The sequence below is a fragment of the Lemur catta genome, chromosome 26, assembly GCF_020740605.2.
Source record: "Lemur catta isolate mLemCat1 chromosome 26, mLemCat1.pri, whole genome shotgun sequence".
NCBI classification, from domain to species: Eukaryota; Metazoa; Chordata; class Mammalia; order Primates; family Lemuridae; genus Lemur; species Lemur catta.
Window position 1 is genome coordinate 8,792,348 of NC_059153.1, and position 27,697 is coordinate 8,820,044.

General features: G+C 44.8%; 1 protein-coding gene across 1 annotated transcript in view; it reads left to right on the plus strand.

Moving 5' to 3' along the window:
- The window catches only part of LOC123627649 (ankyrin repeat domain-containing protein 26-like), a 35,734-nt gene extending 30,747 nt beyond the window's left edge, over positions 1-4,987 (plus strand). The window contains exons 11-12 of the mRNA XM_045537322.1: positions 3,580-3,625; positions 4,814-4,987. Coding sequence (XP_045393278.1) covers positions 3,580-3,625; positions 4,814-4,866 — 99 coding nt within the window. The 3' untranslated portion in view covers positions 4,867-4,987. The remainder of the gene's footprint in view (positions 1-3,579; positions 3,626-4,813) is intronic.
- The last annotated feature ends 22,710 nt before the right edge of the window (positions 4,988-27,697 follow it).

Sequence of the window (27,697 nt, forward strand, 5' to 3'; positions counted from 1 at the left end):
AGCAAATATTTTCTCCCATTGTGTAGAATGTCTGTTCATTCTAATGATAGTTTCCTTGGCTGTGCAGAAGCATTTTAATCTGATCAGGTCCCATTTGTTTATTTTTGTTGCTGCTACGATTGCTTTGGGGGTCTTCTTCATAAATTCTTTACCTAGGCTGGTGTCTAAAAGAGTCTTCCCAATATTTTCTTCAAAGATTCTTAAGGTTTCGTGTCTCAGGTTTAAGTCTGTTATCTGTCATGAGTTGATTTATGTGAGAGGTGGGGATCTAGTTTCAGTCTTCTGTATGTCGATATCCACTTTTGCCAGCACCACCTATTGAATAGAGATTCTTTTCCCCAACGTATATTTTGTCTGCTTTGTCGAAGACTAGATGACAATATGAGGATGGTTTTATATCTGGGATCTCCATCCTATTCCAAAAGTCTCTATCTCTGTTCCTGTGCCAGTACCATGCTGTTTTTGTTAGTATAGTCTTGTAATAAAGTTTGAAGTCTGGCAGACTGATGCCTCCCAATTCATTTATTTATTTATTTTGCTTAAGATTGGTTTGGCTCTACGAGGTCTTCTCTGGTTCCAGAAGAAACATAGAATTATTTTTTTCTAAATCTGTAAAGAATGATGGCAGAATTTTGATAGGGATTGCATTAATTCTGTAGATCACTTTAGGTAGAATGGACATTTTAACAATATTGATTCTGCCAATCCAGAAGCATGGCAGGCATTTCCATGTGTTTAGATCCTCTACAGTTTCTTTTCTCACTGTTTCGTAGTTCTCCCGATACACGTCTCTCATCTCCTTCCTTAAATATATTCTAAATATTTAACTTTCTTGGATGCTGTTGTGAAAGGTGTTGGGTCTTTGATTTGATTTTCAGCTTGACTGTTATTGGCATTTATGAATACCGCTGATTTGTGCGCAGTAATTTTGTATACTGAGACTGAATTCGTTTATCAATTCCAGGAGTCTCTTGGTTGAATCCTTGGGATTTTCTAGATATAATAGTATCTCATCAGCAAAGAGTCAGAGTTTGACGTTTTCTGCCCCCATTCAGATGCCTTTCATTCCCCTCTCCTGTCTGATAGCTCCGGCAAGGACTTCCAGCACTCTGGTGAATAGAAGTGGAGACAGTGGGCAACTTCGTCTGGTTCCTGTTCTAAGCGGGAATGCTTCAGTGTTTCCCCATTGGGTATGATATTGGCTGTGGGTTTATCATATATACCCTTAATAATTTTAAGGAAGGTCCCATCTATGCCTATTTGGTTAAGGAATTTTATCATAAAAGTGTGCTGGATTTTGTCAAATGCTTTTTCTCCATCTATTTGGAGAATTATATGGTCTTTGAATATGGTTTCTATTCCCCCGTGTATATTATTGTCTGCTTTGTCAAAGATCAGATGGTTGTATGTGGACGGTATTATATCTCAGTCCTCTGTTCTGTTCCATTGGTCTGTGTCTCTGTTTTTGTGCCAATACCTTGCTGTCTTGGTTACCATAGCCTTATAGTTTGAAGTCTGATAATATGATGCCTCTGGATTTCTTCTTTTTGCTTAAGATTGTTTTGACTACTTTGGCTCTTTTCTGGTCCCAAACAAAGTGTAGAATTATTTTTTCTAGATCTGTGAAATATGACATTGGTATTTTGATGGGGATTGCATTGAATCTGTAATCAACGTGAAATGTATGGACATTTTAACGATGATTCTACCGATCCTATGAACGTGTTATGCTTTTCCATTTTAAGTCATCTGCAATTTCTTCCCTCAGTGCTTCATAGTTCTCCTTGTAGAGATCTTTCACCTCCTTGTTTAAGTAAGTACATTTGTAGGTATTTTATTTTCTTTGTAGCTATTGCGAATGGTACTGAGTCTCTGATTTGACTCTCAGCTTGACTTGTTGCTGTATAGGAATGCTCCTGATTTGTATACATTGATTTTGTAACCTGTGACTTTGCTGAATTTAATTATCAATTCCAGGCATCTCTTGGTGGTGGAGTCTTTGGGGTTTTCTAGATACAAGATCATGCCGTCACCACAGTGGAATAAAACTAGAAATCAACTCCAAGAGAAACACTCAATTCTACACAAAGTCATGGTAATTAAACAACCTGCTACTGAACAATCATTGGGTGAATAATAAAATTAAGACTCAAGTCAAAAGATTCCTCAAACTGAATGACAAAGGGGACCCCATCTCTCAAAAACTATGAGATTCAGCAAAAGCATTCCTATGGGCAAAAGTCATAGTCTTAAATGCCTACATCAAAATGACAGAAAGATCACAAATTAACAATCTAACACCAAGCCTCAAGGAATCAGAAAATGAAAAGCAAACCAAATGCAAAGGCAGCAGAAGAAAAGAAATAACTACTGTCAGGACAGAACTAAATAAAATGGAAAGTAAAGAAACAACGAAGTATCAATGAAACAAAAAAATGGTTCTTTGAAAAGATAAGCAAAATTGATAGCTCTCTTTCTAGATTAACCAGGAATAGAAGAGAGTGGACCCAAATAAGCTCAGTCAGAAATGAAAAAGGAGGTATTACAACAGATACCACAGAAATTTAAGGCCAAAAATGTCATCTGGAAATACTATGAAAATTTGTATGCACATAAACTTGAAAACATAGAGGAAATGGACAAATTACTGGAAACACACAACCTCTCAAACTCAATCAGGAAGAAACAGATCTCCTGAACAGACCATTAACAAGCAACTAGATTAAAGCAGTAGTAAACAATCTCACAACAACAACAGAAAGCACCGGACCAGATGGAATCACAGCTGAATTTTACTAGACCTACCAAGAAGAACAATTAATTCTACTCCATAAATTATTCCATAATTTTGAGAAGGAGGGAATCCTCCCCAACTCATTCTACAAAGCCAGTATCACCTTCATACCAAAGCCAGGAAAGGACAGAACAAAAAAAGAAGACTACAAGCCAATAGCCCTTACGAATACAGATACAAAAATCCTCAAGAAAATACTAGAAAAAACTAAATTCACCAGCACTTCAAGAAAATAATCCTGCATGACTGAGTGGGCTTCATCCCAGGGATGCAAGGATGGTTCAACATACATAAATCAATAAATGTGATTCACCACGTAGAAAGAAAAACAAAGACTATATATGATCATCTCAAGAGATATAGAAATTTTATTTTAAGGAAAAATTCATTAAAATGAAAAACTGTTCACACTTTCATAAACAGCAGGGTTTTGCTAAGAATTACAAAATAACAGATTCATGTGAAAATATAACTTGAATTGCCTAACCCTTGTACTAATAAGAGAAAGTGTCACCCTTCTGAAATGATGTATACTCAATATACCAATTATTAATTTTATTTTTTATGAGATTAATCTAAGCAGCATTACACATATACTCTATTAACTAAATGTAAAATAAGTAGGGTTTTTTTAATTTATGTGATTATTTTTCTATTTAAGCAATTGTGAAGTTAAGTCTAGTTTCCACAAATATTTAAAGCCACATTATGTAAGTGATATATGATTCCCATGAAAATGTCTGTGGTTTACTTAAACATTCTAAATAATATTTGACTTATTTCAGATGACACACAAGTTGGAACAAAATATAAGTATGGAACTACAAGAAGGTATGCTGTGAAAATGTATGAATTAAATTGGCATTAATGACTTGATTTCTGAAATCGACCATTAATACGAAGTGGCAATCTTTTCTATTGTTTGGCTAATAGACACTACACTTCCTCTTACACACATGTAATGAAAGATGTGAAAACATTAACATTCATACTGAACAGTATTCTTATGCCACATTAATTCCACATGGCTTTAAAAAATCTCATGAACTTTATGTATCTTTTTTTTTTCTGTCTCTACACTTTATTCACTGCTGCCATCACTATGATACTGTCAGTCAGCACATGAAACAATTCTCTGAAAACCAAGGCATCATCAGCTTCCTGGGATTACGTTAGTGATTTAAGGCCAAAAGACCCCAGGCTCGTGTAGTAACATTTAGCCAAGTAGTGACAGTTCATAAGCAGTCACTTGACTGGTGACATTTTAAATCAATCATTTACTTTGTCATTAGTGTACTTTCTCCCTGAGGAAAAGTTCCATATTCCTTAACATGGGAAAAACACCCATATCAACTTGGTTCTTGTCAATGTATTCAACTTCATCTCTTGCCACATACCTTAGTCTGCCCCTTTGCTCTAGCATCTCACAAACTAGACTACTTAGAATTCCACAGTGCTCCTCCTTATTGCCCCTGCTTCCTCCTCCCTTTACCTGGTATGCTTTTTCCTTGCTCTTCAGCTATCAACTTGCATATCACCTCTACCACAAAGTCTACAATATTGACACAAAACTTGGACAGATGGGCCTCCTGTGTGTTCCAGTAGTACCCTGTTTTATACTTGTTGTGGTCTCTATGACTCTGGATGGAAGTGGCCTGTTTGTCTGTTTTTTCATGTTATATTATTGTTGAGGACAATCATATATGGACTGTATCAACCCCACCTCGTAATTCCAGTGCTTGTCATAGTACCTCAGCATATGGTTGTTGAATAGGGAATGAAGAATGAGAAAAAAACAGAATCTCTGATACTTACCCACAATGATAATTACTAATTCAGTGGGCAACTGCAGGCAAATTATATTTAACAGTAATTTTGTATTGTCATTGTACATACATATTTCTCATTCTTTTTGATAATGATAAAGTTTCCAACTGTTTTTTACTGACTTACACTTAGTTCCTATGAAATCTTTTAGCTAAAGAATAGAATTCTTTTCCTTTTTCTTTTTCTTTTCAGGTCTTGCTGAATTAGAATCTGGATGCTCTTCTCTAGAAAATCTTCTCCTCTAGGATCCACTGATGAGGCAGATATAAATCAAGATATACTTTGGACAGCATCATCACAATATGTACCATTTTTGAAAAATTCTATGATCTGAAAGACTTTTAAGTGGATCTTGCAAATAAAAAGCAGTTTTAACTCCTTAGACTATAGAAATATCAGGTATTTATTTTTTATTCTTATTTTTATTTTTTTTGTTATTTATTTATTTACTTATTTACTTATTGAGACACAGACTCGCTCTGTTGCTGGGACTAGAGTGCTGTGGCACCAGCCTAGCTCACAGCAACCTCAAACTCCTTGGTTTCAGTCATCCTCCTGCCTCAGCCTCCCAAGTAGCTGGGACTATAGGCATTCACCACCATGCCTGGCCAATTTTTTCTATTTTCAGTTGTCTGGTTAATTTTTTATTTTTCTATTTTTAGTAGGATGGGGTCTCACTCTTGCTCAGGCTGGTCTCAGACTCCTGAGCTCAAGCGATTCTTCTGCCTCGGCCTCCCAGAGTGCTAGGATTACAGATGTGAGCCACCATGCCTGGCCTGTCAGGTGTTTAAACAGCCAAACAACCAAATTTTCACCAATACTTGGTTGGAGTAAATTGATGGCCGATTTTTTAAATTTAATTCAGGATATTATGGGGGTACAAACATTTTGGTTACATGTTATGACTTGGCCACACCCAAACCATAATTTGAGGCATGCCTTTTCCCCTGTACAATGCCTACCATGTCCATTAGTTGTGAGTTTACCCACCCCCAAGCTCCCAATCCCTGAAGAATATTACTACCATGTGAGCACCATAGTGTTGATCACTCAGTGCCAATTTGATAGCGAGTACATGTGGTGCCTATTTGTCCATTCTTCCGATGCCTCACTTCGGAGGATGGGCTCAAGTTGTATCCAGGAAAATATAAGAGGTGCTAGATCACCATCGTTTCTTATAATTGAGTAATATTCCATTGTATACATATACCAAATTTTAATAATCCACTCATGAATTGACAGGCACTTGGGTTGTTTCCACATCCTTCCAATAGTGAATTGAGCTGCCATAAACATTCGAGTGCAGATGTCTTTATTATAGAATGTCTTTTGTTCTTTTGGGTAGATGCCTAATAGTGCTACTGCTGGAGCAAAGGGTATTTCTATTTTTAGCTCTTTGAGGTATCTCCAAATTCTTTTCCACAGAGGTTGCACTAATTTGCAGTCCCACCAGCAGTGTTGTATGAGTGTTCCTATCTCTCCACATCCTGGCCAGCATTTGTTGCTTCGGGAGTTTTTGATAACAGCGATGGCCAACTTTTATTTTACAATTTTTATCACTATGCAGACAGATATTTCACTGTACTAGACAGATACAATGATACCTGTCTAAAGCTAGTGATTGACAGATTTAGCTTTAAGGCCAGGCATGGTGGCTCACGCCTATAATCCTAGCACTCTGGGAGGCCACGGTGGTAAAATTGCTTAAGCTCGGGAGTTGAAGGCCAGCCTGAGCGAGAGACCCCACCTCTACTAAAAATAGAAAAACTTAGACGGGTGTGGTGGCACACACCGGTAGTCCCAGCTACTTGGGAGACTGAGGCAGGAGGATCACTTGAGCTCAGGAGTTTGAGGTCGCTGTGAGCTAGGCTGACACCATGGCACTCTAGCCTGGGCAACAGAGCGAGACTGTCTCAAAAAAAAAATGTAGCTTTAGACAGATATCATTTTGTATGCTGGTTCTGTGGTCATTGTCAATGTTTGGAAGTATTACAATTGTTATAGTGCCATTAAACTTATATAATTTTAATTTTAAGCACTGATTTATATGGCTATTTTTTCCTGGAGAAATAAAGTTTACCTAATAAGTCTTTTCACTTTTTCTGTTCATTCGTCCATTCATTTGTATATTTTTAATTAACTTGTTGAAACAGTCTTAAAATTAGAGAAAAGTGCAAGTTTTAGTACAAAGAACATTTTCTCCTGCATCATTTCAGAGCAAATTGCTGCTGTTATGCCATCACCCCAATAATCTTAGTGAGTATTCTTACAAGTTAAGACATTCTGCATAACTACAATACAACCTTCATGATCAGAAAGTTAACATGAATACATTCTATCATGTAATCCTCAGATTCTTTTCCAGTTTTATTACTTGTCTGCAATGTCCTTTATAGCAAACAGATCCCATTTGGATGCATGGATGCATTTAGTTGTACTGTCTCTGAAAACCCTTTCAGTCTGGAACAGTTCCTCAGTCTTTCCTTGACCTTCATGACTTGGAATCCTTTCAAAGTAAAGTCCAGTAGTGCAGAATGTCCCTACATTGGTTTTTTGTGATGTTTCATTATCAATTAGATTTAGATGATGTGTTTTTTTAAGAGAGTGTCACAGAAGTGATCCTGTGGTCTTCTCTTTGTATCCTAGCATATGACGTACGATCTAATTTGTCGTGTTACTGGTGATGTTAGCATTGATCACTAACAGTGGCTGGTTTTGAGTTTTGAATTGCTGAATCAGCCAAGCATGATATCTTAAATAAATCTCACTTGGTCTTGTGTGTAATTCTTTTAATATACTTGGTGTATTCAATTTGCTGACATTTGGGGGTGCAGATTTTATTTCTAAGTCCATGAGTGATATTGGTCTGTTGATTTGTGTGTTTTTGTTTTTTTTTTACTATCTTTATCTGATTTTGATGTCAGAATGATACTGGCTTCATAAAACTATTTGGGAAGTGACCTTATTCTTCTATTTTCTAGAAGAGTCCATGTAATGTTGATGTTAATTCCTTGAGTGTTTGGTAAAAATTTCCAGTGAAACCATCTAGGCCTAGAGATTTTGGTGGAGAGGGAAGTGTTTCATTACAAATTCTATTTATTTCTTTTATAGTTACAGAGCTACTGCGGCTCTCTATTTCATATTGGCTCAGTTTGGGTAATTTGTGGTTCTTCAGAAATTGTTCCATTTGTTTTTTATTTATTTTATTTTTTTTATTTCAGCTTATTATGGCGGTACAAAAGCTCAGGTTATATATATTGTCCATGTCCCGCCCATCTCCCTGAGTCAGAGCCTCAAGCGTGTCCATTCCCCAGACAGTGCGCCTGGCACTCACCATGTAGTCATACCTCCATTCCCTCCCCCCACCCCCCACCTCTCTGAGTCAGCACCTTCATATATGGCCATTCCCCAGACAGTGCGCAACGCACTCATCATGTAGGCATACACCCATCCCCCCCCTCCCCCCCACCTCAGTCTGATATCCAGTTGGTATCATTCCCCAATGTGCATTTAGGCGATGATCAGGGAAACCAATTTTCTGGTGAGTACATGTGATGCTTGTTTTTCCATTCTTGGGATACTTCACTTAATGGGTTCTGACTCTCTCCAGGAGAACCAAAGAGATGTCGTATCGCCGTTATTTCTTATAGTTGAGTAATACTCCATGGTATACATATACCACAGTTTACTAATCCATTCATGAATTGATGCCATTTGATCCAGCAATCCCATTATTGGGCATCTACCCAGAAGAACAAAAGTCATTCTATAGAAAAGATACCTGCACCCAAATGTTTATAGCAGCACAATTCACAATTGCAAAGATATGGAAACAACCCATTTGTTATACCTAGTTGAGTTGATGAGCATCTCATTTTTCAGTAGTATTCACAAATTATTAAAAGGGTCTGCTGTGATATTTAGTGTTTATCTCTGATATTAGTGATCCCTTTTTTCTCTCTTTTAATCTTTCTCATTCTTGCTAAAAGTTTGTTGATTTGATTTGTTTATAATTTTTGAAGAACTAACTTCCAGTTTTACTAATTTTCCTTATTCCTTTCCTGTTTCTTTACTCCTTTCCATAAAGCTTTTCCTTTTTTTATAATGTAAAGTACTTAGTGCTACAAATATCCTACTGAGCACTAGTTAAGTGACATTCACATAATTTCATATGTTACATTTTCATTTGCATTGAGTTTCACGTATTCTGTTTCCCTTTGAGCCTTCCTCTTCAGCCCATGGCTTGCTTGGATGAGGATTGCTTAATTCTCAAGTGCTCAGAGAGTTTCCCTTGTCTTTCTCGTTAATTGCTGTGTGCATTCCATTATTTTTAGTGACTGTACTTGTATGCTTTCCATTATTTCAAATATATTAGTGTGTATTTTATGACTATGGTCTATTTTGGTAAATTCATCATCAATTATTGAAAAAAAAGTTTATTCTGCTGGTATTGAGTGGACTGTTCTATAACTATCAAGTAGTGTGGGTTGATTGCATTATTCACTTCTACTCCTGTGTTGATCTGCTGTCTAGGAGATTACTAGAGTGGGGTGGTGAAGTCCTCAGCTAAAATTGTGTTTTTATCTATTTCTCTTTTCAGTTCTATCAGTTTCTGCTTCTTGTATTTAAAGTCCATGTTTGGTGTATCCATTTAAAAACATAATGTTATGTTTTCCTTATTTGTGGTCCTTTTCATTTTTATGTAATGTCCCTGTTTATCTCTAGTAATTGTGTCTTGCTCTGAAGTCTACTTGATCTAATATTAACATACAGTTTGTTCCTTTTTATTGCGGGTAGTATTCCATGTTATCGATAGAACTGTTTGTTTATCCATCCCTGTGTTGAATGAAATCTTTATTGGTTGATTTCAGGTATTAGTAATTATGGGTAAATCTGCTGAAATGGTTGCCTATGGCATTTTAGGTGAACTTTTTTCTTTATGTTTTGGTAAATACGTAGGAGTGTAATGGTTGAACCTTAAGATAGAAATATGTTTTACTTGGTAAAATGCTGCCAAATTGCCTTGTAAGTGGCCATATCACTTTGCATTCCCACCAGCAATGAATGAGAATCTTTGTTGCTCTACATCCTCCAAGCATTCAATATTTACAGGGTTTTTACTGTAATATAGGGTATAATGGTATCCCACTGTGGCTATAATTTGCATTTCCTTATTAATAAATAATACTGAAAGTGTTTTCATGTGTTTTTTCCCATTTATCTATTTTATTTTGAGGTATATATGCTTGCCAATTTGCTGATTTTAAGGTGGATTGCTTGTTATATATTGTTGAGTTTTAAGGACTTTTAAAAATATATTTTGGACAAAAACCTTTATAACACATGTGACTTTCCCATATTTTCCCAGTTTGTCTTAGCTTTTTGTTTTCGTAACAGTATCTATTCTAGTGTGAACATTTTAAAATTTGATAACATCTGCTTTTTCAATGTATTTTTTATGGTTCATACTTTTGGTGTTTTAGCTAAAAAAAGTCACCAACAAACTTAAAGTCATGTCTATTTTCCCCTATAATATATTACATGATTTTATAATTTTATATTGTACACTTAGGTCTGTGGTCTGAGTCCATTTTTGTAAAAGGTGTGAAATGTGTATCAAGGTTCACTTTCCTGTATAGGGAGATCAGATTAATGTAGTGCCACTTGTTGAAGACTTTGTTGTTCTTTCTCCTTGAATTGTCTTTTCACCTTTATCAAGTCAGTTGAATGTATTTCTTTGAGTTTGTTTAGGGAATCTCTATTAATTCTGTTGGTCTGTGTGTCTAGACTTTTCCCAAAACCACACTATGTTGAATACTGTAGCTTAATAGCAAGCCTTGTAATCAGGTAGTTTGTGTCTTCTAACTTTGTTCTATTTCAGAAGTGTCTTGGCTCTTGTAGTTCTTTTGCCTTTATATAGTTTAGAGTTAGCTTGATGATAGAAATCTGCTAGGATTTTCATCTGTGGTGCAGTGAATCTGCAAATAGAAATGGGAGTGCTGGCTTCCTAGCAATTTTGAGACTCTGAATCCATGGGTATTTTATGCCCCTCTTTTTACTTAACTCTTCGCTTATTTCTTTCCTCCACATTTTGCAGTTTATAGCATACAGATCCTGTACTTCTTTTGTTAGAGTTATTCCTAAGTACTTCATTTTTTGATTTAATTTCAAATAGTAATTTAAACATTTTTAACTGTTCATTTATGATACATTATTTTATAATTGCATATTGCATATGTTGTAATTGTATATTGGCCTTTGATACTAAAACATTGTTAATTTTAATCATTAGTTATAGAGGCTTTTTGAAATATGGCAGGTTTTTGATAAAACCTTTATGCTAATCACAAATAGAGTCAGTTGCATTTCTTCCTTTCTAATATGTATGCCTTTTATTTCTTATTCCTATCTTATTGCACTGTGCATGTCTTCTAATACAATACTGAATAGGAGTGACTTGATTCTAGTCTTAGGAAAAAAATGCTCAATCCTTGCTATTAAGGATGTAGATTGTAAAATGTCCTTTATCGGGTTAAGAAAATTCTCTTTTATTCCTAATTTGCTGACAGTTTTTAGCAGAACTGGATGTTGAATTTTATTGAATTCTCTTTCTGCATCTACTGAGATTTGTGAAACAGAGTAGATTACTTTGAATTTTGAATAGTGAATGAGCCTTGTTTTTCTTGTTCATAATGTGTCATCCCAGATAGAGAGATGTACAGGTAGCTCAATTCCATGTGGTAATTTTTAAAAATGTTTTCTCATCTTTGTACATAACTGATATTAATCTATAGTTTTCTTATAATACCATTTTTTAGTTTTCATATTAGTATAATTCTGGCCTCATAAAATGAGTTGGGAAGTGTTTCCTTTTATTTTTCTAAAAAATATTGTATACTACTGGAATTATCTTCAAATACTGTAGAAGTCAGCAAAACTTTTGCTGACTAGATTTTTTTTGGAAGATTTTGTTTGCAAATTCAGTTTCTTAATTGATATAGATCTATTCAAATTATCTATCTCTTCTTCAGTGAGGTTTGGTAGTATATCTTGAGTCTCTCAAGGAATTTATTTTTTTATCTCCGCTATCAATTTTTTGTGTGTAGAATTGTTTATAGTATTAAATTATTATCCTTGTGATAATGGTAGAGTGTGTATGAATAACTTCCTTTTTACTTCTGCTATTGGTAATCTACACCCTCTTTCTTTGTTATTATTCATTCTCATCTGATCTTTTCATAAAATAGGTTTTTGATTTCATTGATTTTCTCTCTTTCTCTCATTTTTAATTTTGCTACTTTCTGCCCTAATTGTTTTTAGCTCTTTTCATCAGTTTCCTTTGGATTCAAATTGTTCTTCTGCCTCCAGATTCTGTAGGAAATATTTGAGGCCACTGCTGTGAGATCATTATTCTTTTCTAATATCTACATGCAATGCTATGAATTTCCCTCTAGGCAGATTTTTTGGTGCATCCCACAAATTTTGATATGTATTATTTTAACATTCATTATGTTTAAAATAATTTTTAATTTAACTTGAGACTTTCTCTCTGACCCATTGGTTATTTACAAGTGTGTCAGTGCCTTTCCACAATTTGAGAATTTTCCAGATATGTTGGTTATGATTAATAGTTTAATTCCATCAGGCTCCATGAATGCACTTTGCATTGGCTTTTATTCCTTTCAATTAGTTACTGTTTGTTTCATGCCTCAAAATACCATCTACCTGAATGATAATTACTCTATGTTAACTTGACTATAATGTGTTCTGCTTGTTGTGTAGAGTGTACTAGACATGTTATTTAGGTCAAAATTTTTGACCTTGTTATTCAAATAAACTGTTTCTTTACTGATCTTCTGCCCGCTTGCTCTGTAATGTATTAAATGAGGAGTATTTAAGTCTCTTAGAACTATGAATGCATTGATCATATTTTACGGCATGCATTTTAAAGTTCATCTGTTAGGTGCAGAAAAATAACATTTGTTCCAGCACAACTAGGCTACCTCAACTCCGGATAAAAACTGGCACAGTATTACCAAAACAAAACTAAGCACAATTGTGTGTCCAGACCTGACACTGGCTCATTTACACACAGCCCTTGGGTGCTCTGAGTCCAGCAAAATACTGCTTCAGAGTCTCTTCCCCAGTCCTAGGATGACCCTCTTTCCCTCTGTGAATTGCTCCCGGTCCCATGGTGTGAGCATTCCCTTACTGCAACAAGCCAGTGAACCGGAGTCTGTTGACAACAGATTTCGTTGAGCTAGCCTGATTGTGCTGGAACAAATGTTATTTTTCTGGATTTTGTGATGCTTGTAGTATTTATCAGCATTTTAAAATGTGTAACGGGCAGTGATTTATTTACTCTTCCTAAATAAACATTAACTTACGTGCCTAGTTTTGTGTTGGTAATACTGTGCTAGTTTTCATCCAGAGAGTCCCCTAAATCATGTAATCCTCGGGCCCCACAGCACCTGGGTCCCCCTTGGGTCATTGTGTGAGTGTCACCCGCCCTGGAAAGACCACGCTGGCTGACTTCTCAGTCCTGCCATGGACTCATCCCTCCTCTGCCAGTGATTCGTCTGTGTTGCAGTGAGGGGGTTTCTAACCTCTGCACGTTCAATTTTTTGCCACTGACTTGTGACATTATTTTTGCTAAAGGAACTCTTAAAGGGGTATAATATTTCCCAAACTTGACCTGCTCAGGATCCTCTTTTACATGACACGACAGACCCCATAGCTTCAGGACACAGTCAGTGCCCTTGGCTTAGTCCCGGAGTTGAACCTGCTCACCCTCGGCCTCTTCCCCCCATTACCCACCTAGGGAGCAGACACTCAGGGAGAAGATGGGGGGAGCCATGTGCACAGCCCCTGCTTCCCGAAGGGAGGGAGAATTGTATGAGAAAAAGGCCAGGTTTAGAGGAAACCACTGTGTCTGCACGGTAGTTGCCTGTGTCAAACTGAGGCAAAGCTTGAGCAGCTCCCTGACCCCCTGCCCTGGGCTTCTGAGCACCTGCTGCTCTGGCTGGGGCCCCTGGTCCCCACTAAGTCCATGAGGCCCCGTCCACCCCGACACCCGCCCAGGGTCACGCCCAGACTCAGACCTCCCCTGCTCAGGCCTCTGGGCGGTGCTTCTCTTCCCTCACCCCACAGACTTTTGTTAATAAAGGCAGGGCTGAGAGCCTTTGCCTGCAAGGTGGACATGGAGGGGAAGCGCATGTTACCCCCCCTTCCTGCCCAGCCTTCCCGGCGCTGCCTTTGCTGATGCAGCACGTGAGGGGCCAGGCTGGGGGCTCTTTGCTGGACTCCCCTTTCTCATTTCACCTTCAGTGTTCACAGCAGTGGCCACAAGAGACCTTGGTCCCTGCAGCTGTGAGCGTGCAAGGTATTTGCGAACCTGCCCCAGCGGGACCAGCCCTGAGGGCTGCACCCCTCTGCCCTGAAACAGCCAATGGATGGACACTGTGGGGTGAGCCCTGTGTGCATCGTAGGACTGTCACCTCCTGTTCAGGGCTGGGAAACAGCCACTGTTCCAGGGAATTATGCTGACTCCCAGGTGGTGGTCTTTGTGAGCTGAAATGTACTTCTTGGAAAAAGAACCTACAGCATGTCAGTCCCATTTGTGTCTTAACTTCTCCATCCCTAATGTGAAGCTTGATGTAAGGACTTGCTTTAAATCCAAGTCCAGAGAAAGCGCTGGTGGGTGTAACTGTAAAACTTCCTAGGGCACGACCTCCCCGTGTAGGGCATGACCTCCCCGTGCAGGGCACGACCTCCCAGTGCAGGGCACGATCTCCCCGTGTAGGGCACGACCTCCCAGTGCAGGACACGACCTCCCAGTGCAGGACACGACCTCCCAGTGCAGGGCGTGACCTCCCCGTGTGGGGCACGACCTCCCCGTGTGGGGCACGACCTCCCCGTGTAGGGCACGACCTCCCCGTGTGGGGCACGACCTCCCAGTGCAGGACACGACCTCCCAGTGCAGGACACGACCTCCCAGTGCAGGGCACGACCTCCCCGTGTAGGGCACGACCTCCCAGTGCAGGGCACGACCTCCCCGTGCAGGGCACGACCTCCCAGTGCAGGACACGACCTCCCAGTGCAGGGCACGACCTCCCCGTGTAGGGCACGACCTCCCCGTGTAGGGCACGGCGTCCCCGTATAGGGCATGGCGTCCCAGTGTAGGGCACAACTCCCGCATTGGACCAGAGCAGGCACTGCCTTCATTCTAGGATTTTCTCCACCTTTTATTCTGGCTGGTGTTTCCCACAACCAGTTACACACACACACAGAACTTTTCAGCCTTTCTTCTTATGTAGGGACCTAAATATTTCTGGGCAAAGAAGTGGACATAAATCACTATTTATTGGTCTCTAGGGAATTTGATGGGAGAAAGTCAGTCCCTGGAGTCTGAGCAACTCTGCAGACATGGCTGGGATCTACTGCCTGGCCGGCTCCGCTGAGGGCCTCCTCCCCGTCTGACGTCCTTTAACGGAGCACCGCAGGAACAGGGCCAGCAGCCTGGGCACCCTGCTCCACGGACCCCTTCACCAGGGGCCGTGGTAACCGAGCACCTGGGCTGTAGCCCTCGCTGCTCTTGTCCCTGCTCTGAGACTCAGATACCCCTGAAGTGGCTGCTCAGTCACCTGATGGGCTGATCAGCTCCCAGGTGCTGGTTATCTGTCTAGAACCAGCAGGACATGGAGCCTTTCCCAAAGGGGCTGCTGAAACCCTCCTTCTCTTGTTTTTTCTTCCTTTTCTTTTGAAGGATCTTGCTGTGTCACCCTGGCTGGATGGCGAGCAGTGACAGGATCACAGCTCACTGTAGCCTCAATCTCTTGGGCTCAAGCGATCCTCCCACCTCAGCCTCCCAAAGCACTGGGGTTACAGCGTGAGCCACCACATGGCCCAAAACCCTCCTCATGTGCAAACTCCCAAGATAGGAAACAACTCAAGAAGGAGCCAATGCTATTTTTTTTTTTTTTAATTTCAGGATTGTTAGGAGCAGAGCGTGTGCACCACAACCAGCAAATTTGAGAAGCGGTAGGGAGAGAGGAACAGGTAGAGCCACGTGGCTGTTCAACAAAGGCCTCCGAAGCCTTCTCCATTTGCCTCCCTCCCGGCACTGGTGCACAGGGGAGACCTGTGCCCGGGCAGGGCCTCCATCCCGGGCTAGGGAGCACCACAGGGAGCTGTGAGGTGTGGGGAAGAGGGGCTGGGTGCAGCCCAGCCTGGCACAGACCCCTAGACCTTCTCACAGCTGGACCTCGCCAAGGTCACTGAATCCTCCCAGCGAACACTGTAGATCTCAAAAGAGCAGAGCTTTTCCTATGAAAGAGAAGAGAGAGGGGTAATCCGTGCAGGTTACAGTTAAAAGGGAAGATGCCCAGCCATGGGATGTCAGGGTGGCGGTGGGCAAGCTTGGGGGTGAGACACTCGGCCCCCACCCACCCCCGCCGAGTCCCAAGACACGCAGCCTGACTGTGCAGTGACTGCTCCTTGGTCCTCCAGGGCTCCAAGAGGACCAGCTGGCATCGTGTCCCCCACCTGGCGCACAGGACCCCCCAGTGTCCTGCCCCAGCACAGCCCTGGAAGGAGCAGCCTGTGCAAGGCCACGGGAGCCCAGAGGGTGGGGGGGGAGGCAGCTTGCTGCCCCCAGGCTCCCTCCACCTCTAGCCTCTGGGCCAGCACTGAGAGGGCCAAGGGGGAGACCCCAGAAGAAGGGAACTTCCATGAAAGAGCTGGGGCACGGGAAGAGGGTGACACGGGGAGTGTGGCTCTCCCCAGGGCAGAGACCTCACAAGAACCAGCCAGGTCCTCACATCCGCTAATGTTGGGTGAGTGGGGTCAGCCTCGGAGGGCTTGGGCCACTTACAGGCCTCTGATTCCCTCTACTCTGCTCAGGGTGGCTGTGGCTGAGGGCAGGTGGCTGAGGCTGGCACTGAATAAAGCCCTTCTCCCTCCCCTGCACCCACCTCGGAGGCTGATTCCTCCAGCACAGCAGGCAACAGCCCAGAACAGGCAGGGCTGTGCTCTCAGCAGCCCCATTCCCAAGCTAAAGCCCTGGGAGCAATTCAAACTAGCCATGTGCACACACACCCCCCACTCCTCCCCATATGCACACAGCTGTGCATCTATGTAAACTCACATGCACCCCTCACCCACAGGCATCTGTGCATGAGCCCCACACTCCCCCACAGGTGTTCACACACACACTCCCATGCACCTCTCCCCACACACCCCGACATGTGCACATGGACACGCGTGCATTTCCCCACACTCCCTGTGCTGGCAAACACTCATGTACACACTCACCTCTGTGTGTACACACACACCCTCCTGAACACGTGCGAGATCTCAGAAACACACACATCCGCCTCTGCAGGGCATTACTGGCCTCTGACCCGCATCAGGCACATACCCTCTTCAGATGCGGCTGCTCCTGGAAGGGACAGTTGTCCAAGTTGGGCTGGGACTTGGCACACGTGGTCCGGCCGATCTTGACATCAAAGAAGTAGTTCATCCCAGCCACGAGCTACACGTGTGCAAGAGCAGGATTCCCCTGCACACTGCCGTCAGTTTCACACACACGCTGCTAGTTCGCTGTTGCTGGGTTACTGCGTGTGCCCAGGGGCTTCATGCCTGCACTCCTGAGCTGCCACACTGTCACCTGCAGGCCGTACAAGCCACCTGCTCCTCCCAGCTGGCGGGGGTGCTGTACCCCAGGTGTTGCCTTCTAACTTATCTCCTCTGAGCAACTCCACCGAGGTGTCACATGCAGCAGGAGAGTGGACGGTGGAAGCCAGGCCTAACGCCCTCACTGCGTTCAGGAATGGCAGGCGCGGCTCTGGGCAGCCAGCCCGGGTGCGGCCAGTAATCAGCGCGTGGTCTAAGCACTAGTGAGGCCTCCGTGCCGAGCAAGGATTCATCACACCCTGTCACTGCGGCCCAGAGGCGGGGAGCGCTGATCCATGCTAGGAGGGCTGTCATCCGACGATGCAGTCTCAGCTGGCTTCCAGCCACCGGCGCACAGCCCGACAGAATCCCACCGTCTCTGTTTTCCCCAGATCTGTGTATTCCCTCGTTTGTCAGTCGGAAATGAGATGCTTCACACACACGGAGGTTTTAGGCCAATAAGAGCCTGCTCTCGAATGCCCCTGTTTTAAGTGTGATTTGCTGGCAATATTTCTCAAGTGCATCAAACACCTGCGTGTCTTACATTTTAGTGACAGAATAGAACTGCCCCCTGTCCCTGCACAGGGCCTCCCCCAGACACGCCTTGGCAGAACTGTGGAGCAGCACGGCATGCGGGGCTCGGGATCAGGGCTCTAGACCTTGCCCTGTGGGTCCGTGACTCCTCCGGTATCGGTCTGCCCATCTGTCAAATGGGCTCCCGGGACCAATGAGCTACAGGGTCTTGTGCTTCACTCCAAGTTAGAGCCACCCTGGAGAGGCGCGGGCCAGTAGAGACCGCAGCCCCCGGGGGTCCACCTCATGTTCAAAGGAGAGGACAGCAGCTGAGGGTGCAGGAGGGGAAGCGGGGCTGTCTGGACTCACTGAATTTTTGAGAGTAGGTGGAAGGATGTCTACACGCTGGCGTGCCATGCCACCCTGTGCTGCTCTGTCCCTCTGGGCAGCTGTGCAATGGGTGCAGGGCAAGCTCGGGCCCAGCAGCCCTCCCTGACGCCCCCTGCTGACCCCTTCTCCACACTGACTGCCCTCCTCCTCTGCCACCGTCTAGCTGCGCCCAGGCTGCGGCTGGCAGAGGCAGGGTTCAGGCGTGGTGCTCTGCACCCCAGCAGGGACTCAGCTGCCTGTGGCTGTGGGTGGTGGTCTGCTGGGCTCAGGGTGAAGGACGCTCACCCTAGGGGCTGCGCCCAAGGCCATGACTTTTGGAGGGAGCATGTACCTTCAGGACCAGGAAGCCAGGCTCCCCGAGTGGCACCTGCTGCGGGCACTCAGGGAGGAGGACATGCCTCCTCTGTGCGCACATTGTGACCTGAATCTAACCTTGAGGCGGCAGCAGGTTCAGCAACTGTCTCTAGACCACAAGTGGCCGGACGCCAGGAAAATGCCAAGGACAGGAAACAGACTGGCTGCTGAAACGTGAGGGCGGCTGCAGGTTAGAGGAGGCTGAGGAGACAGGGCAGGGGCTGTGATGACAGCCTGGGTGTGTCCCCGGGTATAAAGGCCATCAGTGGGACAGTCAGGGAAGTCTGAATAAGTCTGAGCATGAGATAGTTGAATGTGCCTGTGCTGACTTGCTGGTAATGCTCTCTGTGGGGGCAAAGCCAGCCGGGACTCAGGACCCCGTGGGGAGGGGGCAGCATGCACCTGCTGGCGGGCACGCACACCTGCCGCACTCGGCTGTAGTACACGTCATTGCTCTCCTCGTTGTCTTTGCTGATGGCAAGTCCAGCGCCTGCTGCACTTCCTCATCTCTGACATCTGCTTCCTCGATGCCGCCCGAACGTTTGGAGCTCTTGGCCACGGTCTTGGCCAGGGTCACGGCCAGGGTCACGGCCAGGATGGCCAGCAGGAGCAGTGGGGCACACAGAGGGCTGGCCATGGTCTGCTCAGATGCACAGCGAGGAGCCAGGGCTGCAGAGGAGCTGCCGGTGTGATCCTGAGGCCTCAGCGCCTTCCTGCAGGCTGCAGTGGTTCTACCCTGCCGGGGCCTCCCCACCCACCTGCCCCCTGGCCCGCTCCTCCTCTTCCTCCTCCATCTCCCCTCCTTCCTGCTCCTGCCTCCACTCCTGCCACTCCCGCAGTCCGCCCCTCCTCCCCAGTGCTCCCAAGCTAGTGGCACCCTGGTCTGCAGAGAGGTGACAGTGAAAGCAACATGACCTTCTCACTGTTTCCCCAGAAAAGGGTAAAAGAGAAGTCTTGGCCTCCCGGAGTTCTCCAAGGTCAGGGTTATCTCTGAGCACTTGGTCAAGGTGTGAGAGTCCTAAGGGCAATGTGTGATTTCAGAGGCTCCCGGGACACCCAGTCCACACCCTGCTCTGAACTTGTTTGCCAAACATAAGGAAAGTAACCTTTGGGAAAAGGTCTCTGGGTTCATCTTTCAAGCTCGTTATTATTCAATAAACACACCTTTTACCAGCTTCTTGTCGGCCCAGACGGTCCAGGATCTGGAGACTGAGCCTGGCTTACTGAGCCACGGACTTGACACTGCAGAGCTGCTGCCCCGTAGAGAGGTGACACGCGCCCAGGAACGGTTGTCAATTCTCTAGTAGACGCAGTCAGAAAGTGAAAAGGAACAGATGAAAGTAATTTGCTAATATTTTTATTTAACTTAAGATATCCAAAATATTATTTCCAATTACAGGAACAATTGCTACTAAGATAATTAACATTCTTCTGGGTGTCTGCACTATGTCTTTGGAATTTCGTGTATATTTTTTACACTTAGAGCATGTGTCAATTTGGACTGGCCCCGTTTCAAGCACCCCACGGTGACATGTTTCCAGTGGCTGTGGTATTGCTCAGCCCAATCTTAGGGTGGGGGTGGGAGGATGGGGACAATGAGTAATTCTTAAGATCAGAGAGTTATAGATGCTCTGTTGGAAGTGAAATAGAAGGGCCAGAGAGACATGGTGCCCCTGGACACTGGCCAGGGAGGGAAGACCTGGAAGGACAAGAGTCCTGCCTGGACCAGGGAAACAGAGCTCCAGGCAGAGGGAACAGCCAGTGCAAAGGCCTCTTCTGGAAGGCGGGCATGTCCTGGAACCGCACAGAACACTGTGGGTGGGGGCTGGGCTGGAAGGGTGCAGGGAGACCTCCCCCAGCAGGCAGTGGGGGGCAGTGAAGGGAGCCCGCAGCCCAGGGATGAGCACACGGGCCGCTCTCGCTTCTCCCCTCTGGGTGCCAGGCTGCCAGCCCTGGTCCTCTGTGCACTGCTTGGGAAACACACCGGTATTTAAAAAAATCACCTTGTATTAGGTATGATTTATGTACAATAAAAGGCCTCATGTTATGTGTCCAGACTGGGGAATTTTAGTAAATGCGTACACCGGTGTTACCACTCTGCCAAGATCTAGAAACTGTGCGTTGCCCCAGACAGTGTTCGCCTGCCCCTGCAGTCGAGCCTCGTGCCCACCCCGGCCCTGGCAACCCACCCTTGCCGCCCTGTAGACCTGTTTCCTTGCCTGTCCCTGGACTTCCATGAGTGGAATCCCACAGTGTGAGCGCGGGTGGGTCTGGCCTCTGCTGCTCAGCGTGGGTTTTGAGCTTCCCCCGGTGGTTCCATGAACATGTTCGCTGGTTCTCTCTCCCCAGACTGAGAGGACCTGCTCAGCTGGGCACCCTGTGGGCTAACAAAGCCCCCAGCTCAGGATGGTGCGGTTGGGTTTGAATATGGCCCCAGGAGTGGAGAGGGTGGAAGGGTGTTCTGAGCAGAGAGCTGGCTCCTTTGGTCCCTCAACCTTGCATTGAGGTGGCCCTGTGGCAGCGACCACCTGGTGGAGGCAGCAGACGTTGCCGGAAACACTGGGCCCGTGAACAGCAGCCAGAAGGACTCCCCTGGGGGTGGAGGGAGCGATGGCCGGGCAGTGTGAGCCCAGCCCTGCTGTGATCCTGGGGTCAGAGGATGAATGGGGCTGGAACAGCGGGAATCCGGCAGGCAGGAGCCACAATTACTGATGACTGTTCACGTTCAGCATTAGGAGAGGGGACCCTATGGTCCAAGGCCTGGGGACCATCTAACTCACTGTGAGTCGGGAGCCCCACTGGATACACCAGGAGTCCAGGGATGGCGTTTGCTGCTCCCTGAGGGAGAGGAGGCCTTCACACAGGCTGCACCCGGTGCCTTCCTAGTTAGCAGACAGATCGAGATCCACAGAGCAGGGAAAGAGAGGGTGGCCCCCGGCCGGACGCTTCTCAGCAGAAAGGTCACCTCCTAAGAGTAGGGTTCTCCACTGTGGCCCCACCTTCCCTGGGCTCTTGGCGTTTTAGTCTTAGGAAGGAATGTTGTGCAGATGACAAGTTGAAATGCTAGGAGTCCTCCTGTGTTTTGTCATTAAGAAGGAAGGTTCAGGTCACCCAAATAGCTGGAGCACAGGGTGTGTGTGAGTGTGCTGGGAGGGGTGGCTGGCATGCTAACACATGCTTCTGTGTGTGACGAATCTGCCTGTCATCATGATTTGTTAGGATGCTGGCACATGCTGCAGGAAGGATCATCTCTCTGGATATAGCAACATCTCTAATCTCTGTGGAATAAATACCAGTGTAGGACACTCCCAGGAGCTACCAGAGCCACATCCACTGTGGTATGATCAGAAGTGTAAGGTTAGGATAGGCTGGACAGCTGCTCCTGCTGCTTGGGTGGCTTTGGGCAAGTGTTTTGTTTCTCTGCATGGAACACATCTGGAGAGGTGGCTGCTTGCTAAACAGCAGTGTCTGGGGTCACAACCAGCAGAGATGAGCGGGCTTCAGCAGTGATGTTCATGCATGGTTACAAATGACGGAGCAGCCTGTTCCCTGAGTCCTGTAGCCTGCAGCTTCAAGGACAAGATGGCAGGGACCCAGAGAGCAACAGTGAACCCAGAACAGAGTCTGGGGCCTCTAACACCCATGCACCCTGGAGGACCCAGCTTCCCCGGAGGGGAGTGTGTTTCTCTTCTGGTGGGTAAAGACAGAGAAAACCATGTTCTCTGGGCTGTGTGTGTGACTATTGGTCTCGTGATCTAAAATAGTAGTGAGAAATTAGGTGAGGGAGTGACAGAAGTTCTCTAAAATAAACAAGCAGTAATAAGTGAATACTAAACAATACCATAATAAATACATGACCAAGCACATAAAACATCACCTGAAGTTGAAAATGGCCAGATCATGTTAAGATTCTGAGCATTCTGGTTTTGAGCAATTAATACTTGTGGTGTCCTATAGTAGTAACTTAGACTGAGCAAGTCTTGGGTCTTGGTGGCATCTGAAAAGGGAAAAGTGCCTCCTTTTATGGAATGCCTGGAGTTCCCTGGGGAACTCTGCAGTCCCTTACACACGCCCTCCCACCTTCTCCACTTCTCCCCGCTCCCTACCCCCCACCATGGGAACACGGGGGTGATTCTAGACCATGTGCCAATGTTGGTAAAGCATTTGGGCTCTGGTAGGGGTTGGGGCCATATCATCATGGCTTCGCTGTGATCCTTGCAATGAAACCTGTTGGCAGCCCATGTAGGAAGGGTCAAGAGAATGCAGCACCCAGTATCTGAGATCTGATTGTTCTGCACTTCATGGGGGGAATGAGAACCCTTTTGGAAGTTTCCGCTCAGGGTCCACCATGAAAACAGCCCTCATTGGTCTGTATTGCAAGTTACCATTTATTTTCTCAAACAGTACATTTAGCAGAGCAGGGCCACTGACAAAACAAGCACAGCCTAGTGGAAGGGACAGGGAGAGGCCTTCCAGGGACATGGCCGGCTGCCTGTCTCCCTGGGCCTCAGCTGCAGGAGCCCTGGCCACGAGGAAACAGGTGGCTCTGACTGGGGTTGAGCAACGCCCTTGGCATCTCTGGGTGGTCAGACTTTCCTTTCCAAGTGCATGTTGTGGTCACTGCTGTGGCTTCCCTTTCAGTATTTGTGCAACCTTAGATTTCAGTTCCTTTAGCAAAGTGCAGGGACTGGGAGAGTGATTCCTGCTCCTGCCTGGGACCACACTAAACTGATTCACTGAATGCAGGAGCTGGAGCCCGAGGCCATCGGGACAGCCCTGCCTTCTCATGTGGCCCTGCCTCGCCCCCCTTCCAGGCCCAGAGAAGCAGGATCCAGTGGCAAATCCTGTCCTTGACTGAACCTTAGTCAGACTCCTCTGAGCCCTTTACTGCACCAGGCCACAGCCTTGGCCCCTGTCCTGTCCTTGCCAGGGCTGCTGAGTTGCCCAGTTTTAGGAGAAAATCCTGCTAAGTCAGTGTAGCCGGACTCTGCCCACCCTTGATAGTACATCACGCTCTTTGTCTCGTCAAGTTCCTCATTCTCCACCTTTGATGCCTGTGTCCCTATCCTGTCTTTAGCAAGAATCCTGTCAGGTCAGTTTAGCCAGCACCCCTTATGCTTGATGTCTGCTTAGTAATTTTCCATCCACCAAGCCCACCCTGTTCCTTGACTATAAATTCCTTCTTGTCCCTGTTGGATTTGGAGTTGAGCTCAGACTCTCTCCTCTTACAATTGTGTTGGCCCCTATTGCGATGGTCTTGAATCAAGTCTTCCTTACTGTTTTAACAAGTGTCCAAATATTTCTTTAATAGGAGTCATCCAGGCCAGTACTCTGCCCTACCCCAAGTTTTGCCTGGAACATGGTGACAATCCTATTACCAAGTAGGAATCAAGGGGCCTGGGAGAATTGGGGGGTGGGGAGTTGCATTTTCCCCTGACAGTTTATTATGAAAAATTTCAAACCTACAGCAAAGTTAGAGCAATTTTATAGCAAACTCCTATCTACCCACCACCTGGATTCTATCATTAATACTACACTTACTTTCTTACCTGTCTACTCATCTGTCCCTTTCTATCTCTCCTCAATCCATCTTTTCTGATGCATTTTAAAGTAGGTTGCAGACATCAGTATAGCCAACCCTAGACGCTTAAGCACGCCTGTGGGGTAACTAGTGCTCAATACTTATTTACAGCTTTTTCATTTGTTGTCAGATCCACCCATAGTGAAATGCACAAATCAAACATGTACATTCACTGAGTTTTAACCAAGGCCCACCCCTGTGTAACCCACACCCCGTCAGACACAGAGCATGACCAACACCCCAGAAAGAGCCCTGTTCCCCCTTTCCAGTCAATTTGGAGCCTTCCCCCCGAGGCAGCCACTGCACTATAGTCACTATAGATGAGTCGTGTCCATTCTAGAAGTGCGCGTGGAATTCTACGGTACGTAGACTTTTATGTTTGGCTTTTTCACTCTGCGTGATGTTTCTGAAATTTATCCATGTTAAGTTGTATATTTATCAGTCTTTGATTGCCACACGCGAGTCTCCTTGCAGAGACTCTGGGATGTCTCAGGCCGGATTTCTGACAGCACTTGCCATATGAGGAGGGCAGCTCCTGATGACTCGGAATTTTTGCTGCTGTTGCTGCTTCTACCTTCTTTTTAACATGAATAAACTTCCCTCCCCTCCCTCCCCCTGCCCTGCCTGTTCCCCCCTTTTTCATCTCTCTCTCCCTCTCCTGAAGTTAGTATTACTTTTTGCTCCAAGCAAAATCTAGAGGGGCAAAAATGGTGCCACCATCAATGGAGCAAAACCTGATTTTATGAGACAGAGAATAGATTTTTCCAATTCTTCCCTTGTTTGAAAATAAAAGTTCTTGCTTTTTAAAACTCAAATTAGTACATGTTCATTATAAAAACAAATAAGACAATAAAAATGTATCAAGAAGATAAATTATGCACATGCACGTGAACTTGTGTGTGTTTATCTGCACATGCCTTCACATGTACACGTGTGTGTTTTTTACCATACTGAGGTCATGTGATGATTACAATTTCATGTTGTGTTTTTTGGTCATGACTGTCATTATGTCATGAACAAAATCATGTTAGTCTCTGAAAGCTCTGTTTCGTTTCCTATTCTGGGTATTCCATAGTTTAATTTTTTCTCTAATGCTAGACTTTAAGGCTGTTATTAATTTTTTGTTTTTTGGGTTTTTTTTCCTGGAATGAATAATACTGCGGCAAAACACACTATTGTAGAATAGAATCTTGGTGCATATTTTAGACTGGTTTTTTTTTCCTAGAATTGAAATTTTTGGGTCAGAGACTACAAAGATTTTCTTTTTTAAGTGTCTTGATAACAGGTTGCCAAATAGTTCGTCAGAGCACATACCTGACTCAACCAGGTCCAACCAGCCAAGAGAAAGTCTTCATGGTCAAAAGCAGCGTTTTGTACTTTATGTGTGAATATTCGTGAGCGCGATTGTCTTGCTGGGCCTGAGACCCTGGGGGTTGCCACCTAGTGCGTTGAATCATCCTATTAGTCCTTTATACTTGAATCCCATCCTGGTAGACCTATCTAGTACTTACTGATTCTTCACAAACAGCCTTCTGATTCCAAGTCTGTGCTATTGATTATTTCATGTATCGGCTTAATAAATATTCATCAAACACATATGTGTAAGGTTTTTTGGATTGGCCGGCGCCAGAGAAAGAAAGATGAGCAGAGTTGAAAGGGATAAGTAAAGAGGCTTTATTGGGGCACTCCTGGGTGAGGGTAACGAGTCCCAAGAGAGGGACCTGGGTGAGATTTTGGGGTCCCGGGAAAGAGAGAGAGACCCAAAAAGTCACATCACCCGGAAATCTGAGTGGGGTTATATATGTCTTTAGGGATGGGGGTAGGGGTTTCTTTGTCAGGAAGATTTATGGTGGGGGAGAGCAAGGAATTTTCTGTTGCAGTTTTAGGGCAGGTATTGAGAAATAGGAGGGGCTGGTGGTATGTGTGGACTCTAGGAACCGAGACTCTTATCAGGGTAACCATCCAGGTGTGGTCGTCCTTTAACTTAGCTGGGCCTTGCAGGCACTGTCCTTGGCAGGTCTCGTGGGCTTCTTCTTCCATTAGGGAGGGGAGGGGTGCCCACCACCAGCCTTACAATATGATGTGAGATTCTGACTTTAAAGAGACCTAAAGACCTTGCAGTGGCCCACAAAGCCCTGCAAGATCTGCCTGCTATCCTCTGACCTCCTCTCCCACTGTTCTCCTTGCCGCTCCTGGAAGATGCTAAGCACACTCCTGCCTCAGGGCCTTTGCACCAGCCGATTCCCCGCTCCTGCAGATCTGTGCTCTCTCCCTCACCTCCTTCAAATCTTTGCAGAAAGCTCTGCCTCTCAGTGAGCCCTTCCCTGACCTCACTATTTAAAGTGCTAATAGATGCCCCTTTCGCACTCTCCCATCCTCCATTCTTATTCTACCTTCTGATTTTCTATATGTATATTTTTCTTATTTTCTGTCTCTACCCACCAAAATATAAGCTTGATATTTTTGTCTGTTCTGTTCACCACTATTCCCAGTGCTTGGTCTATAACAAATACCAGTATTTTCTGAATGGATGAATGAACTGTGTTAGTGCTCTTAAGCTTAAGGTCATTTTGTTTGTTTTTGAGGAAACGATGTCAACATTTCCTCCCATTATGGCTGGGGTCTTATGGAATTAGAGTTAATTTCCTTCATTAAAAGAGGGAAGGGGGAATCCCCAAGGGAAATTTGCAAAAAAAGAAGTAAAATGGAAAACAACAATACATTTTAGCATCTGCTTTTAATATCTCAGAAATTATAGGAAATGAAACCTACAGAGACTGAGTTTATAGGACTGAGGGGCCCAGTCACTGGGGTAAGTCACAGTCTGAAGGCGCTTGTTTGGAAACAGTTGGCAATTAAAGTGCCAGCAATTAAGAGAGGTAACTCCACTCTTCTCTAGTTCTCACGCTGCCTCTGCAGAAGCATGTTTTCTGGACCTGAGGAACTTCACTAGAATAAGGCTGCTTCTCCTCAAGCTACTCTTATTCAGCCCAAAGTTGAAGGTTGAAGGCTGCAGGCAAATGACCCTCAGGAGAGAAGGTGACAGGAATAGGGAAATGGAGTTCCAGTGGAAGTGGAAGTAGCACTGGTCATTTCCAAGGTCAGGCAGGCAATTATTGATTTATGTCTAATTTATCCAAAAAGGGCTTTTTTTTTTTTTTTTGCAAAAAAGAATGTGTGTTAGCCTGAGTCCCCTCCCAGATCCTGAGTCTTTGCCTGTGGAGGTCATAAGTGAGGCCCAAGCATCCTTGGGCACAACGGTGTGACATCTGCGTGCTTACAGCTGGACAGCTGTGCCCGTGGGCCTGAGTATAAAACGCTCATGGCAGTGCCCAGGGTGGAAGAGGAATAAACACAGAAAGGCCATTTTGACTCTTAGGAGCAGAACTGAGTTTCCCTGCAGAGGAAGAAACTGTGACTGTGGACAGTAGCTTCAAAAAGGTGGGTATCTGTGGGTCCTGTTTCAGTCTTCTACATGTGGCTATCCAGTTTTCCCAGCACCATTTACTGAATAGGGATTCTTGTCCCCAGAGTATGTTTTTGTCTATTTTGTCAAAGATTAGATG